The 18,245-nt window shown below is 42.4% G+C and overlaps 2 protein-coding genes across 2 annotated transcripts in view; both read right to left on the bottom strand.

Moving 5' to 3' along the window:
• The window catches only part of LOC115141634 (numb-like protein), a 73,501-nt gene extending 70,654 nt beyond the window's left edge, over positions 1-2,847 (bottom strand). Inside the window, exon 1 of the mRNA XM_029680685.2 lies at positions 2,534-2,847. The gene's annotated coding sequence lies outside the window, so the exon portion shown is untranslated. The remainder of the gene's footprint in view (positions 1-2,533) is intronic.
• Positions 2,848-4,683: 1,836 nt separating this feature from the next.
• Positions 4,684-17,053, bottom strand: coq8b (coenzyme Q8B). Its single transcript, XM_029680687.2, has 15 exons — positions 16,946-17,053; positions 16,321-16,502; positions 15,796-16,122; positions 15,269-15,335; positions 14,694-14,765; positions 12,675-12,791; positions 12,397-12,482; positions 11,888-12,028; positions 11,471-11,552; positions 11,214-11,307; positions 10,747-10,888; positions 6,952-7,059; positions 6,448-6,513; positions 6,137-6,223; positions 4,684-5,828 (listed from the first exon to the last, which is right to left on the bottom strand). Exons 2-15 carry the CDS (start codon positions 16,498-16,500, stop codon positions 5,520-5,522), a joined length of 1,878 nt encoding a protein of 625 aa, XP_029536547.1. The 5' UTR covers positions 16,501-16,502; positions 16,946-17,053; the 3' UTR covers positions 4,684-5,519.
• Between the last annotated feature and the right edge of the window lie 1,192 nt (positions 17,054-18,245).

Below are 18,245 nucleotides of genomic sequence, written 5' to 3' on the forward strand. Positions count from 1 at the left end.
AGAATCTTCTGGCTCAAAGCTATGCACACGTTGATGTAATCATTTCCAATGACCTGAGGATTTTCTGTTGGGCTGAGAGAGAACAGGCGATAAATAGCTTTTTTGTCCCTGTTGGCTAATTCCCATCTCTCTCTCTCTCTCACTCTCTCCCTCTCTCTTCTGTGATTAATTCAGCCACCCAAAATAGCCTGCTATAATTAATGCTATGTTACTAGTGGAGCATAGTCCCTTTCACACAGACTCAAGAGTACAAACATGATAATTGTCAAGAGGCTAACAAGAACAGCACATCCCAAAGTCACTTCCTTTAGTAACCTATATATCACTGGGCTGGTTTCAGAGACAAAAAAGGCACCTCCCGTGTTCTCGACTGGAAGTTACAATGCCAAAACCCTAAACAGTATATTCAAACAATGCCGGTCAGAGTGGGGTGGAAGTTCAGCCCGTTGTTTACCAGTCACACCCTGATTATCACAAAGGGAGCAACGCCCTCCGCTGCCGGCTGCCGCTCAACTCGCCGCTGATTGGATGAACTTTAACCCCCTCCCATTGTGGGCCCAGCTGGTCTGTCCCTCCGTGTGTCCGTCTGGCTAACAAAAGGGTGCCAACTTTAAACGCTGCAATCTAAAAGGAAGGGGAAACGATTTGGGGAGATGAGGGGTTGCAAGGAAAACAGTTGCTCATTCAACTGTACATGTTCCTCACCCAAATCCTCAACCATTTCTTAGTGGGCTGCATTAAAATGGGCCAATACCAGCCAAGACAATAGGCCGAAGTTTAAAGTCATTGCACTACAGTGCGGCACCCAGGTCAGACCCAGCCCTGCCCTGGAGAATCCTGCCCATGCAGCTTCCTAGCTATCCAGGCAGGTGAGCCACACTGTCCCCATTGTTAATGCTCGGCATGTGACACCAAGGAGGGGAAACCATAACACTCAGAGGCCAACAGACTGACAGACACCCACTGAATAACATGACCCGCTGTGCTCAAGAATGTACGGTATGCAATCAAGACACATGTAAAGAATGTTATAATGCACTGTTGTTTATCGATACATGATATGCATACCTATATGTCAGCTCAAGCATTTAAGCAGCTTTTTTTATTTGAAATGATAAATACACATGGTACTCAACAGATCATTCCTGGTGTTGCTTTGCACATAAGATGATGGGGGTATTTCACATGTGGATGGCTTGATGTAAAACTTGTCTTGAGTTGTCAACACTTTGGCCTCAAGAAGTCCTTGGGAAGATCCCAATTGCACACTCCTCGAGAGGGGAGGAAATCTGGCTTTCTCATCCAATGGGTTTTGAGAAGGAGCCGAGGAGAGAGGACACGAGGTCTATGCAATTGAGATCTACCCCTGCTGTCGGTCTCAGGGCGGAGTCACAGATCAATACAGCACATAAGCACCATCTGTCAATGTATTACATTCTGCTGAGTCACATAATTGTTGCCTTATGGTGACAACAAGGCCCCAATGGCAGGGCCAATAAGTATGGCCATGATGGGATGACAAGAAACTTGAATGCCTGCTACAGTATGATGCTTGCTCATCATCAACCCCAGCCTCAATCATCATTGGTTTCTAACAAGAGGATGAGTGTATCGTGTGGGGGACATCTGGGGTCAATGTCTGGATGCTGTTCTGGACACATATCTCAGCCATCCTACCAGCGTATCAGAACCCGCAAGTCATTGTGTCATAGTATTACCATAGTGCTAGGCTTACACACCAGTGAAGCCAGTCATATATTCTGCATAATGTGAGTGTCGATCCCTCCATACCGGCCCTCCACCCATTCCCACACCGCCGGAAGGAAGGTCCACAAAACTGATGTTCTTTATAGCCTTCCATTACAATAGGATACAGCAGCAAAACTACACTTCCTTTCAGCCGCACCTATACTGTTCCAGTTGACTGTTCCCTTCGCCATATCAGAGGATGCGGACAGGTAGCCTACATGAGAGTATAAGGTGTTTCATTGCAGGCATGTGTCGTATAAAAATGCAGGGCGCGTTTTTGAAATGTATTACTGTAGAGATGAATAGGCAAAAACTACTGCCGCACAGAACACGATAGAAGGTGGGCATATGGCTCTATTACACCGGACACAGATATTTCATAATTTACCTTTCAATAAAACACAGATCACGTTTCCACACAACAAGCAGAATACAATATATATACATCTGACTCAGAACGTAATGATTCGGCAATGCAGAGCGGCTTGTAAGGGTGGTCTTGACTGAACCATATTCTACTGCAGACACTGCAAATCATTTAACATATTACATGCATATAAATAGCCTATTTCAAAACTATTGGCTGCAGTTATTTTTCAATAGATCTAAATAGTTTCGCATCTTGTTCCTACTAATTGATCCCATTTCTTGGATTTGAAAACGAAGAAGAGTTCCAAGACATGCACGCGCGGAGATGAATTCATTATTAACCATTCAAAATCAACAAAACATCAAGTCATCATAAATAACGGTAAGGGGTATAGGGAATATAGAGTGAACTCACCAATGAGAAGAGTGAATAATTGTGTGAGTCCGTGCCGCCTTTTGTGTAATCCAATCCCAACGAAATATGGAAGAACATGTAATTTCAGAATGTCTTCATGAACATTGGATGGAGCGATGATTCGATGCGGGCAAGTGGTCTTCGTGATGCAAATACTTGTACGAGTCAATCCGCTTATAATACAATAAAACAAAAAAACAAGACGAGCAGTAAACAACGATTTCGATAAATGTTTTGTAATATTTATGCTTTAGTTGACTGTGCAGTTACTGTCGCACAGATTGGGTTCCTCTCCCAACTCCAGTCGCTGGCCCTGCCTTCTGAGCGAGCCTATTGGCACAGACGCCCGGACATGCAAATTTACTCTACCCGTTAAAGTTTTACAAAAACACAACGGACCCATGTTTCAGACACTCTACAGCGCCACCGTGTGTTTTATATTAACATTTATTTAACTAGGAAAGTCAGTTAAGAACTTAAGAACAAATTCTTATTTACAATGACGGCCTACACCGGCCAAACCCGGACGACGCTGTGCCAAATGTGCGCTGCCCTATGGGACTCCCAATCACGGCCGGTTGTGATCCAGGATTCGAACCAGGGTCCTGTAGTGACGCCTCTAGCACTAAGATGCATTGCCTAAGACCGCTGCACCAGTCAGGTCTCCATAATAATTTTAAAAAAGTGGCTACACTATTGCACACTTAATTAACAGCTATTTTCTTTCAAGTTGGATTGTAGTAAACCTAAATTGGTATTTAAGACTAAAATAAACAGGCTTTAAAATGGACAAATGTGTTCTTGTCAGGCAGAAGATGCCATGATGTCCTGCCTTCAAGATTGTGGATGAGAATCTACTGAATGATTGATGTGTGGGCTAAAAAGCTTCAGAGATCAATTCTGACTGTGAAGATCCTAAAAAGTCTCCAGATTTAACTTCTATAAGAAATAGATTTCCTCAAATGACTTTGTGGTTTCAGTAGACATCAGCTTTTAGCAAGAAACAGTGGAATGTGCTGCCTAATAAAATGTCCATTTTCATGCCGATATAAACTAAAACCATCTGGTCATTATTAGCACTGTTGCAATCCAACTTTCCATTACGCTATACTACAGCATCACTGAGCCATTCCTTTCCCAGTTTATGTGCTAGTCATTACATCTTAGTTGATAAATGTCTTGAGAAGTGGCAATTAATACTAACACTCATATTCGTTTGGCACTACATGCGTACTTGTGTAACTTAAAGCTTGTGCCTACAGGACTTCAGCGCAGCACACTTCTCATAAAGCATAGTTAAGGTTTTCAAAACAAATACACTGACCTCTTGTCATTTACTGTGATTGGGTTGAATAGAGTTAGACTGTGATCGAACATTATTGATAGCTTCAGGGTCTGACAGGAAGTCTACTTAGTCAATATTCTACTTTGACAATCAGAGGTATGTCTGGTGCAAGGGCAAGGTAGATGGGCCAGAGATGAATAAACACAGTGGATGACTGTCCATTAGATTATTGTGGAGGAAATAGCATTAGAATGGTAGGATCTATTATTATAATGTTGTGTGCATGTCGACCCTGGAAGGTCTACTCTATTTCAGCCCAGAGACATGAACAGTGAATGACTCATAGGGAGTGACGAAGGGACTCCAACAGCCCAACCTTCATCTCTGTGTGCACCTTGCAGTGCTTCTCCTTGTGAACATCAAAGAGTTTAGCAGCACATACAGCAACGCAAGAGCCAGTTAGTCAATGTCCACTTCCCTGCCCAAACTCTTAATCAGAGTGAAGATGTCTAAAAGGTTTTTCATGTTACCTACTGACCAGGTAAATTACCTCATTACTAGCAGACACCTGCTAGCACAGGGGTATATTCATTAGTGCAAACCGTTGCAACGAAATGAATGCATCTTATTGGAGAAATTGAGCTTAGTCCTCCCCATTTCAGCCCGTTTGGGTCTGAATTAAAACCCTGTTTAAACAGCTAGCCAGTGGCAAAAGGTCTCCATTTTAGTCAACTGTTTATCGCAAGGATGGAAACCCACAGAATAATCATTTGTCTCTATGGAGCTGAAGTATGGGCCCAAAGTGCATGTACAGGATATCATGTGAAAACGTCACATATTTATGCCGAGGCTTTTTACAGTTGGCGTCATCTAGCAGGACTATTTTATTGCACTGTTTAAGGACATCTTCTATGGTTTCCATCAAACAGTCCTTTAAAATACATACAAACACTGCTCTTCTAACATCTCATGGAAATACATTCACAAGATGGCTTAATACTGCAACCCAACAAGGCAGTGAAATAAGCCTTGTATTTTGAGACTAGTATAGAAGAAGATATTTTCTGGCATTAAATAGTAAATCTCCCAGACATTGTTCTTTTTTTTTTTTTGCCAAAAATATACCTGTTGGAAGATTGCAACAATATTTGAAAGAGTAATCTTTGTAGTGTGTACAATTATGTCCAAATAACTTTTCGGTGTCAAAATGACTTTTAGTACAAACAGTGCCATTTTCAGAAACAAATGTCATGTTTGTGGCATTAACATGTAATAATCAATCTGCATTAAAATGAGTTTGTTGTAAACCATTGGACCAGGGTACATCAAAAACACAAACCAACACTCAAAACATATTACCTTTCCTCCCCCCCCAACAGAGACACAGCTCAAATCAGTTACATAGCCTTCATACCTTTACATTAAACAAATATTATTAACACCAATCTCAAGTGATTCAATCACACACATGCCATAGAGTTTCTTTCTGTGTTTGTTTATACAAGCAGACACTCCACCTACCACTCCTTACTGTCAGCCCACCTCATTAAGTGGTGGAGTGGCATCAAGTCACTGACAGTCAAAGTACTGGGAGTCAGTAGATCACCCATGTAGTACAGTTACCATCTCTTAAATAAACCTTGTCCACAGCCATGGGACTTCTGCCAGAGAGTGACCACTAGTAATGACCTTTGACCCCATCTAGGCCTGAACTTGGGCAGCCTGCTCCTTCTCCAGCCGCCGCTGTTGGTAGGAATTGTAGATGTCCAGGAACATGTCCTTGCAGGCAATTTTGGCGCCAAGCTTGGAACAGATGAGGAAGGAGCCGGCCATCTTGCGGTGCAGGGAGTAGGTCTCCTCGGGGGGCGGGGTGAGGCGGTGACGCAGCATGACGGGGATCAGGCTCTGGATCCGCTGCGTGGTGCTCTGGGTGCCAAAGTCAAAGGGGTCAGAGTTGGCGAAGGCCTCGCCCAGGATCATCACCGCCTCCACGTGGGCGTCCTGGAACGCCTGGGGAGAGGGGGCATTTTCAACACAACTTGGTAACACTCCGCATGTATAACGCTTTATTTCTTGTTAGAAGCATGTCTGAACCTTTATTATGGTCTCAAAATGAATAACATTATATGTGCCTCGGTTTTTTTACTGACTCAAAAGTGTAGAAAAGTACATGGCTATGTATACAACCCCGCCCCAGTAGAAGGAGAGGAGAAAGGGAACAGAGAGAGAGAGAAGGGCGATGTCATAAACCACACATTTTAAAAAATTTATACACTTCATGACACCATGGTTATCACTGCAGAAAAATACCCTCTTACCTTGGCCTCAAACCCCGTGAGGAACTTGAGGTCCTTGGATTTCTCCAGAACAGTCTCCCTATCTCCGATGGAGGCTGCGTGCACCACCTGGACACAGACAGACCAACTTGCGCCATCAAAAAGGTTACAGAGAACTAAATCAAAGCCATTTGATATGCTGTGCTCCTGGGTCTAAAATGTTAATGGGATCTGTCATTCATCGGGTAATTGTTAGGGCACACCGAGGCAAAACGTTGTCCAGGTAGTACATCCCTGTTTCGGTCCATTTTCTTTCGTTTGGCGTTTAATGCACACGACTCAGATTCATTTACCTGTACGTAATCATCTGTGAAGGCCTCAGGGAAATCCCGGCACGCACCGAAATCCAACAGAATAATCTGGAGACGCAAAGTGGGCGGAGGATTAACTACGTAACATCCCCACCAAAACAACAATCACCATCACACATGTTCATGAATGCGGGGAATAAAGTGGTATTTTCTTATGAAAATGTATGATACATTTTTTATACATGTATTCAGTGTACATGTATTCAGTGTATTTCAGTGTACATGTATTCAGTGTACATGTATTCAGTGTATTTCAGTGTACATGAAATCCATTATGAAGCTATTTAATACAAAAACATGATTGAAGGTTAGAGTCATGGTATTGATGAATGACACAGAGGTTAAATCCCCAAATGGCACCCAAATTCCCTACATAAAGATCAGCGCACCTTGTGGGCTCTGGTCAAAAGTAGCACACTATATAGGGAATAGGGTGCCAGATGAGACACCGCCAGCATCTCGTCAAAGGCTCACTCGCCCTCTCACCTTGTTCTGCTCAGCGTTGTAAAAGAAGTTGGCCCAGTTGGGGTCCGTCTGCATGAAGCGGAACTCAAAGAGCTCTCTCAGACACAGCTGCAGGATGTTGAAGCAGATCTGCAGGGGAGAGGAGATGTGGGACCACAGGGGTTAGTTTACCACTCCTAAACTAAGTCCCAAAATGGCACCAAATAGGGAACAGGGTGACATTTGGGATGCATCCCCTACACACTGTGAGTGATAGTGTCACCACTCGACTTGGGATACTGCCCCCTGCTGGTCCAAATGAGCCATGCGCATAGTGTTGCATCAGAAATGTGGTTTTAGAGCGCCCTTTTAAAGTGTTAATAATGCTCTCCTTTATCTGTCGTTTTCATTTAATCCCAACGCCACAGGTGCTGAATCGTGAGTGAAACGTCTGCTCACAAAGTAAGAACCCTGGAGTCATTTTAAACCAGATTCCACAATCACTTGAGCCATCTAATAAATATGAATGATTCCTCTACTTCTGGATGTAGAGACAATGGAGTATGAGTCATTGCTTCAGGATTTGGGGGGAAATGCATATCTTCATATCAATGACAACTGAGCAGAGGACATTATACAGGTGGTCTGCAGAGTCATAACTTAGCAACTTATCTAACGGTTAAGACAGGGTTTCCCCATCTCAGTCCTCGGGACCCCAAGGGGTGCAACGTTTTGGTTTTTGCCCTAGTACAACACAGCTGATTCAAATAATCAACTAATCATCAAGCTTTGATCATTTGAATCAGCCGTGTAGTATTTAGAGGTCGACCGATTAAATCGGCATGGCCGATTAATTAGGGCCGATTTCAAGTTTTTATAACAATCGGAAATCGGTATTTTTGGAAGCCGATTATGTCCGATTACATTGCACTCCACGAGGAGACTGCGTGGCAGGCTGACCACCTGTTATGCGAGTGCAGCAAGGAGCCAAGGTAAGTTAGCTAGCTAGCATTAAACTTATCTTGTAAAATAAATCTTCACATAATCACTAGTTAACTACACATGGTTGATGATATTTCTAGTTCTAGCCCTGCATTGCATATAATCAATGCGGTGCCTGTTAATTTATCATTGAATTACAGTCTACTTCGCCAAACGGGTGTTTTTTAACAAGCGCATTCGCGAAAAAAGCACTGTCGTTGCACCAATGTGTACCTACTAGAGGTCGACCAATTAGTCGGAATGGCCGATTAATTAGGGCCAATTACAAGTTTTTCTAACAATCGGAAATCGGTATTTTTGGGTGCCAATTTGCAATTATTTTTATTATTATTTATTTTTTATACCTTTATTTAGCTAGGCAAGTCAGTTAAGAACACATTCTTATTTTCAATGACGGCCTAGGAACGGTGGGTTAACTTCCTCGTTCAGGGGCAGAATGACAGATTTTCACATTGTCAGCTCGGCGGATCCATCCTTGCAACCTTACAGTTAACTAGTCCAACGCAATAACGACCTGCCTCTCTCTCGATGCACTCCACAAGGAGACTGACTGCCTGTTACGCGAATGCAGTAAGCCAAGGTAAGTTGCTAGCTAGCATTAAACGTATCTTATAAAAAAACAATCAATCATAATCACTAGTTAACTACACATGGTTGACGATATTACTAGATATCATCTAGCGTGTCCTGTGTTGCATATAATCTGACTGAGCATACAAGCATACAAGTATCTAAGTATCTGACTGAGCGGTGGTAGGCAGAAGCAGGCGCGTAAACATTCATTCAAACAGCACTTTCATGCGTTTTGCCAGCAGCTCTTCGTTGTGCGTCAAGCATTGCGCTGTTTATGACTTCAAGCCTATCAACTCCCGAGATGAGGCTGGTGTAATCAGGCTGGTGGCTAGCTAGTTAGCGCGCGCTTCAAACTTCACTCGCTCTGAGCCTTGGGGTGGTTGTTCCCCTTGCTCTGCTTGGGTAACGCTGCTTCAATGGTGGCTGTTGTCGTTGTGTTGCTGGTTCGAGCCCAGGGAGGAGCGAGGAGAGGGACTGAAGCTATACTGTTACACTGGCAATACTAAAGTGCCTAAAAGAACATCCAATAGTCAAAGGTTAATGAAATACAAATGGTATAGAGGGAAATAGTCCTATAATAACTACAACCTAAAACTTCTTACCTGGATATATTGAAGACTCATGTTAAAAGGAACCACCAGCTTTCATATGTTCTCATGTTCTGAGCAAGGAACTGAAACGTTAGCTTTCTTACATAGCACATATTGCACTTTTACTTTCTTCTCCAACACTTTGTTTTTGCATTATTTAAAGGAGGCTAAATATATTTTATTGATGTATTATATTAAGTGTTCATTCAGTATTGTTGTAATTGTCATTATTACAAATAAAAAATTTAAATCGTCCGATTAATCGGTATCGGCTTTTTTGGTCCTCCAATAAATCGGTATCGGCATTGAAAAAAATCATAATCAGTCGACCTCTAGTACCTACCCATAAACATCAATGCTTTTCTTAAAATCAATACACAAGAAAAAACATTTTAAACCTGCATATTTAGTTCATATCGCCTGAACATTAATTTATTTTAACGAGAGAAATTGTGTCACTTCTCTTGCGTTCTGTGCAAGCAGAGTATGTGCAGCAGTTTGGGCCGCCTGGCTCGTTGCGAACTGTGTGAAGACCATTTCTTCCTAAGAAAGACCGTAATTAATTAGCCAAATTTTTACATAATTATGACATAACATTGAAGGTTGTGCAATATTACAGCAATATTTAGACTTAGGGTTGCCGCCCATTCGATAAAATACGGAACGGTTCCGTATTTCACTGAAAGAATAAACGTTTTGTTTTCGAAATGATAGTTTCCGGATTTGATCATATTAATGACCTAAGGCTCGTATTTCTGTATGTTTATTATAATTAAGTCTATGATTTGATAGCGCAGTCTGACTGAGCGGTGGTAGGCAGCAGCATGCTCGTAACCATTCATTCAAATAGCACTTTCCTGCGTTTGCCAGCAGCTCTTCGCAATGCTTCAAGCATTGCGCTGTTTATGACTTCAAGCCTATCAACTCCCGAGATTAGGCTGGCAATAGTACAGTGCCTATAAGAACATCCAATAGTCAAAAGGTATATGAAATACAAAATGGTATAGAGAGAAGTAGTCCTATAATAAATACTACCTAAAACTTCTTAACTGGGAATATTGAAGACTCGCGTTAAAAAGGAGCCACCAGCTTTCATATGTTCTCATGTTTTGAGCAAGGAACTTAAACGTTAGATTTTTTACATGGCACATATTGCACTTTTACTTTCTTCTCCAACACAGTGTTTTTGCATTATTTAAACCAAATTGAACATGTTTCATTATTTTTTGAGACTGAATAGATTTTATTGATGTATTATATTAAGTTAAAATAAGTGTTCATTAAGTATTGTTATAATTGTCATTATTACAAATATATATATATAAAAAATGAACTAAATAAATAAATAATAATCCGGTCGTTCAATCGGTATCGGTTTTCTGGTCCTCCAATAATCGGTATTGGCGCTGAAAAATCATAATCGGTCAACCTCTAGTACTATTAGGGCAAAAAAATCTAAACGTGTACCCCTTAGGGTCCGCGGGGGCCGATTTTTGGGAACTCTGAGTTAAGGACAGTCAGAGCTACAAAAAAAGGTCTCCAGTCAGTCACGGAGTTAGACTAAGGTTAGGCAATGCTGTGGCCACAACATCACCCCACAGCGCTACAAGGAAAAAGGCCATTCACCACATTTACCCAATGTTTATTCTCCTGGGTGGAGGTCAACTCTAACCTGATTCCTTGTTTCCTGATCCAGATCCACACAGCTGTCCAGCGGTACCCCTGACACCAGCTCCATGGCCAGAACCCTCCTTCCTGAGAGCTCGTCCACCACAAATGGCACGTGGAAAAATGGGTCATCCGCCAGAAGTGACCTGAGGCCAGAGGCAGACAGAAATCATTAATCTCCTCAACAGGACTGAGCTGGTACATTGCTATGCATCAATACACAACAGGCCCACAAATTGTACTACCATCAGATTCACAGTGCATTAGAGAGCGTATCATCCTGACAGGAACTGAAATAAATAAAGATAGAAATCACAAGAGGGCCAGCTTCCCAAAACTGTGAAAAGTGGTATTTAATTTATACTCACTGTATAGTAACATTTGGATACACTAAGAGGACTACTACAGGCTATTCAAGTTAATTATCCTTCTGAAGAGACATCATGACAGACTCAGTGGTGTAGGGCTTACTTAAAATGCTTGGCACTCTCCGCCTCTCTCTTGTAGTCGCACTCCCACGCCAGCTCTCTTTGAAGGACTTCTAGACTACTGTCTGCAAACAAGCCTGTGAGAAAATAAATGTCAATGTAAGGCAGCCTCCTGAGGGCATTTTCCCAAGTACTAGGATATCTTTCTCACTACAAAGCATTCAAGTAGATTATTTCAGTAATGAAAAGCACTATATAAATTGAATACATTATTATTAGTTTGGATTTCCGAACCCTTACCGTCTGGTAGAACAATACTCATCTTCAGCACAGACATCAGGTTGTTGATGTCACTGTGGATGCTCTCAACTACTCCTGGATACTGAGAGAGAGAGCGAGAACAGACATCCAGAATTACATGAGAAAACAACAAAGACCGTCTGAGAATAACAAGAATCTAATCTTAGAGCTCCCGTGACAAAAACCCTGCGATAATCTCTTTCCCAGAACAAGAACATGTTTTACAAGTTACTGTTAAAAAGAGGCAACCAACCCTTAACTAGAGATCAGGATTTTAGGTCGTTTTTTTTTTTTTTTTCAGCCAAAGATAAATAATCTACAAATAAAACCTAATCTATTCATGGGTTATTGACTGATACTATTGATGCTATACTACTGAACCTGGAAATGGATGTCAAAGAGTACGGGATCCCTCACCTGGATCTTCATGGCGACCTCCCTGCCGTCCTGCAGCATCCCGTGATGCACCTGGCCAATGGAGGCGGCGGCGAACGGCTTTTCGGCAAACGACGACAGCTTCTCCCTCCAGCCCGCACCTAGCTCCTCCTCCAGAACTTTCTGCAGTCACATACACAGCAGAGCGGAGAGTGTTGGAGTTCAAATCGATTCCAAAATGACTTGCTAACAGTCGTAGCAGTGGAATGTCCAATATTACTGTACAATATCTGAAGTTCAAGAATACTCCCGATAGGAGCAGCAATCTAAAGCACTGCACTAGAGACGTCACTACGGACACCCTGGCTGTATCACAGCCGGCCGTGATTGGGAGTTCCCTAGGGAGGCGCACAATTGGCCCAGCACCGTCCGGGTGTGGCCGGAGTAGGCCTTCATTGTAAATGAGAATTTGTTATTAACGGACTTGCCTAGTTAAATAAAAGGATAAATACATTTATTTCTATAATCATTTCAGTGTATGTATGACTCACATTCATCTGCCAGGCGGGCATGAAGTCCGCGCTCTGTCGGACCCGCTCAAAGATCTTCTGTAGCTGGGGGTTTATGAAGGAGTTATCTAGCGGGAAGAACACATGTTAAATTATACCTAGCATGCATAATGTGTTGAATTGGTATTACTTTACATAGGATGTAATGTAGCATCTATAATGCCTTTATAGATGCAGCATAACCATCAAACAAGTATTCCAATTGAATTCATCAAAGATAAATGTGATGGGTGACAGAGGGGAGGGGTAGACCATTATACCTTGTATACTGAGCATCTGTCCTATTTTGAGGGCTGCCCCTCTGACTTTGCACAATGTGTCCACTATCCTCTCAGCATTGGCCTCGGACAGGAGAGGAGAGTCCAACAGGGCACCCTCTGAGAGAGACATGGTCGAGTTTATTACGGAATCGCAATGAAGGAGAGAAGCAAGCATTCAGTAAAACAAACTAAGGTCTGAATTCATGAGCAAGACCGGAGTAACTACACTCTTACATGATAAATACTGTATATCATAACATTCAATGGTGAACCAAGCCATAGTGAGAGGAACTTCAAATCAGTCCAGATTCAGCACAATGCCAGCCTGGCGGTCAATCGAACAACCTATCACGCAGCTTCTTCATCTCAGGGTTTGTTTCAGAGATGCTTGGAGGAACCTACAGTTGAAGTCGGAAGTTTACATACACTTAGGATGGAGTCATTAAAACTCGTTTTTCAACCACTCCACAAATGTCTTGTTAACAAACTACAGTTTTGGAAAGTCGGTTATAACATCTACCTTGTGCATGACACAAGTCATTTTTCCAACAATGGTTTACAGATAGATGAATTCACTGTATCACAATTCCAGTGGATCAAAGGTTTACATACACTAAGTTGACTGTTCCTTTAAACAGCTTGGAAAATTCCAGAAAATGATGTCATGGCTTTAGAAGCTTGTGGTAGGCTAATTGACATCATTTGACTCAAGGTGTACCTGTGGATGTATTTCAAGGCCTACATTCAAACCCAGTGCCTCTTTGCTTGACATCATGGGAAAAATCAAAAGAAATCAGCCAAGACCTCAGAAAACATTTTTTAGACCTCCACAAGTCTGGTTCATCCTTGGGAGCAATTTCCAAACGCATGAAGGTACCACGTTCATCTGTACAAACAATAGTACGCAAGTATAAACACCATGGGACCACGCAGCCGTCATACTGCTCAGGAAGGAGACGCGTTCTGTCTCCTAGAGATGAACGTACTTTGGTGCAAAAAGTGAAAATCAATCCCAGAACAACAGCAAAGGACCTTGTGAAGATGCTGGAGGAAACAGGTACAAAAGTATCTATATCCACAGTAAAATGAGTCCTATATCGACATAACCTGAAAGGCCGCTCAGCAAGGAAGAAGCCACTGCTCCGAAACCGCCATAACAAAGCCAGACTACGGTTTGCAACTGCACATGGGGACAAAGATCATACTTTTTGGAGAAATATCCTCTGGTCTGATTAAACAAAAATAGAACTGTTTGGCCATAATGACCATTGTTATGTTTGGAGGAAAAAGGGGGAGGCTTGCCAGCCGAAGAACACCATCCCAACCGTGAAGCACGGGGGTGGCAGCATCATGTTGTGGGGGTGCTTTGCTGCAGGAGGGATTGGTGCACTTCACAAAATAGATGGCATCATGAAGCAGGAAAATTATGTGGATATATTGAAGCAACATCAAGACATCAGTCAGGAAGTTAAAGCTTGGTCGCAAACGGGTCTTCCAAATGGACAGTGACCCCAAGCATACTTACAAAGTTGTGGCAAAATGGTTTTAAGGACAACAAAGTCAAGGTATTGGAGTGGCCATCACAAAGCCTTGACCTCAATCCTATAGAACATTTGTGGGCAGAACTGAAAAAGCATATGTACGGGCAAGGAGGCCTACAAACCTGACTCATGTTACACCAGCTCTGTCAGGCGGAATGGGCCAAAATTCACCCAACTTATTGTGGGAAGCTTGTGGAAGGCTACCCGAAATGTTTGACCCAAATTAAAGGCAACGCTACCAAATACTAATTGAGTGTATGTAAAGTTATGACCCACTGGGAATGTGATGAAAGAAATAAAAGCTGAAATTAATCACTCTCCCCTATTATTTTGACATTTCACATTCTTAACATAAAGTGGTGATTCTAACTGACCTAAAACTGGGAATTTTTACTGGGATTAAATGTCAGGAATTGTGAAAAACAGAGTTCAAATGTATTTGGTTAAGGTGTATGTAAACTTCCGAATTCAACTGTACCTGCACGCTTGGCTCCCATAGACTGCTTCGCCACCTCTGCAATGGCACCTAGTCCCAGCCCAACTGCCAGACCTGCCAACGAGAGAGACATAAGGAAGTGTGCCAAACACTACATTGTTTCACTTGAGACGCACACTGATCTCTCCTTTGTCTGGCCATCATACACATGCGCCATTTAAGTCAGAGAAGCCTTTTTGTCCTAGACTTGACACTCCGGTACCACTTGCCATGTGGTAGTAGAGAGAACAGTCTATGACTGGGGTGGCTGTGGTCTTTAACAATTTTTAGGGCCTTCCTCTGACACCGCCTGATGTAGAGGTCCTGGATGGCAGGCAGCTTAGCCCCAGTAAAATCAAGGTCATAGGGACTGGGCTGTGCAATTATGTAATGACTATAATGGTTGATTTAATAATGTACTAGAAATTTTGATTGATTGTAATATAGCTGCATGCTGGCTGGATCATGTTTCTTTAGGCATCGGTTGTATGGCATTCTATCAATAGAATCCTATAAGTGTACCTAATAAAACTGCAATATCTGGGGTTGATTTCCATTCACTGCAGTGAAACTCTTACCCCCAAAGTTGACCAGCCTGCTGATTCTCGTGGCAGGGACCTTCCTCTCTCTTGCACGATCACTAAGCTGTTAAAATGAGACTTCCATTAAAACAATATCTAACACCAAACATAATCAAATTAGCTCATTTGAGCTACAACATCTAAATTATTTTAGGCTAAAAGACCAGTCTCGTGCCAAAGGATAACACTGCACAGTAAGAGATGTTACATAACATAAGGGCCTGAGAGACTACATGCCACCATGTTTCAGCTATAGCACATACCTGGAATAATACAGTACCAAATCGGTAGGCCTATATAAAACTGGTTCATCTCAAAGGATATATTTAGATTTACAATATTCATGAGAAGCACAGTACAGTAGTATAAATGTATAAATGTATGTATAAAGACCACCATTGCATACTTCTTTAGAAAATGGGGAAATTATTTCCTAATATAGCAAAGACCAACTTAACCCCCAATGTCCCCATCATGATTTACAACCACAATGCCAGCCCAGGAGGTAAGCATACATCACTGACCTTCTGCTTAACAATAGGCTTGGAGAGTGCCTGCTTGGACTCCCTGGCCTTCTTGATGTCCTCTGGGGTGAGTCTGGCCACTACCGAGTCATGGACAAACCTGGTGTGGTGTTGCGTCGAGGCGATGTGCAGGAACCGGGCACTTTGGCCGGGCAAGCCTGCTCCCCCTGGACCCCGGGCTGGGCTGGGAGGAACTCCGCTGGGCATCTCTGTGGCCCCTGGGCCTGGGGGGAATTCAGAGCCCACCGCCCATTTAGCAGCCTCATCCGGGTCCATTTCCTCCCATCCCTCAGCATCAGGGAACACATCATCCTTGATAGACTGTTGCTGAATATGGAAAACGTCACATTCAGTGCCTCATTCAATGTCACGGCAGGCAATAGACACCATGGTGCACGCAACTGTATTAGGCAGAGTACTAAAACACTTTATGCAGCCTAAAAGGGCATTGAACTGTGATAATGTGTGTACATCTATTTATTTGATGTGTGCAGAAAGGCCCCCTTCTCTCCCGTGTGAACATACCATGGCAGAACCACCCATGACTGTGCCCATCACGCCCTCGACCACCTCCTGGGCAGCTTTGACCCCAGTGCCCAGCGTGGAGTTACAGCCCATTAGCCTCAGCATCTCCCCCTGGGTGTTGGCAAACGCTTGGCCAACCTTCCCTGCTCCCCGCAGCACCTGAAACACCTCAGCTAGCATCTCTGCAAAGACACACACACACACACACACACACACACACACACACACACACTTTAAGCAATCTAGCTACCTATATATTTAGTCTAAGCTTGGCTTATCATTGAAGAAGATTCAGTATGCATGACATGTAATGCACACACGTGTGTCTTCGACCTGCACTCCTCACAGGCTATATAAGTAAGTCATATGCTTTCCCAAAGACGTTGTCGTTTGATTACCAAGTGAAGATTGTGTCGTAACTGCACCACTATCGAAAATAAAGACGCAAAATTTCGATTTTTAATTTGGGTAACGTTGAATGCATAGATTTAACCTAAGCATGTTGTTCACACTAGCTACTAAGTTAGCTAGCTAGTCTTCACACCCCAACATCAACGCTAATGAATCACTTAGTTAACTTTAGCTAGATAGTTTAAAATATACCGAGGAATTGTCAGTCACTTACTATTTGAAGGGATGCTTTCTATAGAATGTGCAGTAGCTGACGACTGTTCTCTTGCCCGTGAAGTCAATGGAGTCTGTTTTGCAACAACTTTCTGACCCGGAAATAGAGGTTTAACTAGATTGACAGACGTGCCTGTGGTCCAACTGCGCCGGGCAAAATAGGATAAGGCCGGCGTAATATCACTAGACCAATCCTACGCCACGTTTCAATTATTTAATGTGTGATTGACGGAGGAACGTCTGTCCACTGAACAAATCAGAGAAGTGAAAGGTGTGGCTACGACAACCTAATGGCTAATAACATATTAATGGGCGTATCATGAGGGAGCATGCTGGTGTTTGGAATGTAGTTTAAAAATCTTGAGGATGGTGCTGATGCTCAGTGGCGTGTATTTATGGATGCAAAGGAAAGCCAGGCTTCCCCCAAAAATTTACCAAGGAAAAAAATATATACAATCATTTATATTTCGTCTCTCTGAGTTTCATAATGTCATTCAATTCGCAAGAGGCTAAATGTATCTCATCGAGAAAGCACCCAAGCGAGCGAAACAGTGTCCCTCTGTCTCTTTATGTTTAGCCCATCTATCTGATGCTATGTTGCAGCAGACAGCCAGCGCCAGCCGTCTGGGCAAAATGAGTATGATCTTGTTGGCACCCGTGGCATTGAATGAATGCAAGAGAAGCTAGCGACCCAGTGTTGCCAACTCCTCAGTAAGGAAAGTAGCTATTGGCTGTCCTTTTTTTATTTTATTTATTTTTTATTTTATTTTTTATTAACAACAAATCAATACATAAAGCACATGAGGGAACACAAGCATACATAGATTACAAACAATGGACAATCGAGCTAGGGGGTACAATTTCACATTACAATTACACAAGGACCTTAAGGGACATGCATATACTTACAATTCTAACAGCTTTTTTGTTAGTAGAGCATTTAACCGTCTTAAAATACAGTTCAATTTCTTTTTGTAGGATACGAAAATGTGGTTTTCTGTTTGTAAATTTACATTTGTGTATATGAAATTTGGCCAAAAGAATAATGAAATTAATTACATAAAAATGATTCCGCTTATTTCTATTGTATGTAAAGAATCCAAACAGTACATCTCTCCACAATAGTGTAAAATCTTCATAAATGTGTTCAATTATAAACCTACTGATGTCTTGCCACAGTTTTCTTACATGCATACAATGCCAAAAAAGATGCACAACTGTTTCTGGGTGGTCATTACAAAAGGAGCAATTTGAGTTGATGTTTTCCTTAAACTTCTTCATATAGTGGTTGGCAGGATAGT

Source organism: Oncorhynchus nerka, linkage group LG14 (assembly GCF_034236695.1).
Source record: "Oncorhynchus nerka isolate Pitt River linkage group LG14, Oner_Uvic_2.0, whole genome shotgun sequence".
In the NCBI taxonomy this organism is placed as follows: Eukaryota; Metazoa; Chordata; class Actinopteri; order Salmoniformes; family Salmonidae; genus Oncorhynchus; species Oncorhynchus nerka.

Bases quoted from the DNA above. Each gene is read 5' to 3' on its own strand.
- coq8b (XM_029680687.2), bottom strand. From the start codon at position 16,500: ATGCTAGCTGAGGTGTTTCAGGTGCTGCGGGGAGCAGGGAAGGTTGGC. The intron at 14,766-15,268 runs GTAAGAGTTTCA...TCTCGTTGGCAG, and splicing joins CAGGCTGGTCAACTTTGGGG to GTCTGGCAGTTGGGCTGGGA. The intron at 12,029-12,396 runs GTGAGTCATACA...ATGTGACTGCAG, and splicing joins TGCCCGCCTGGCAGATGAAT to AAAGTTCTGGAGGAGGAGCT.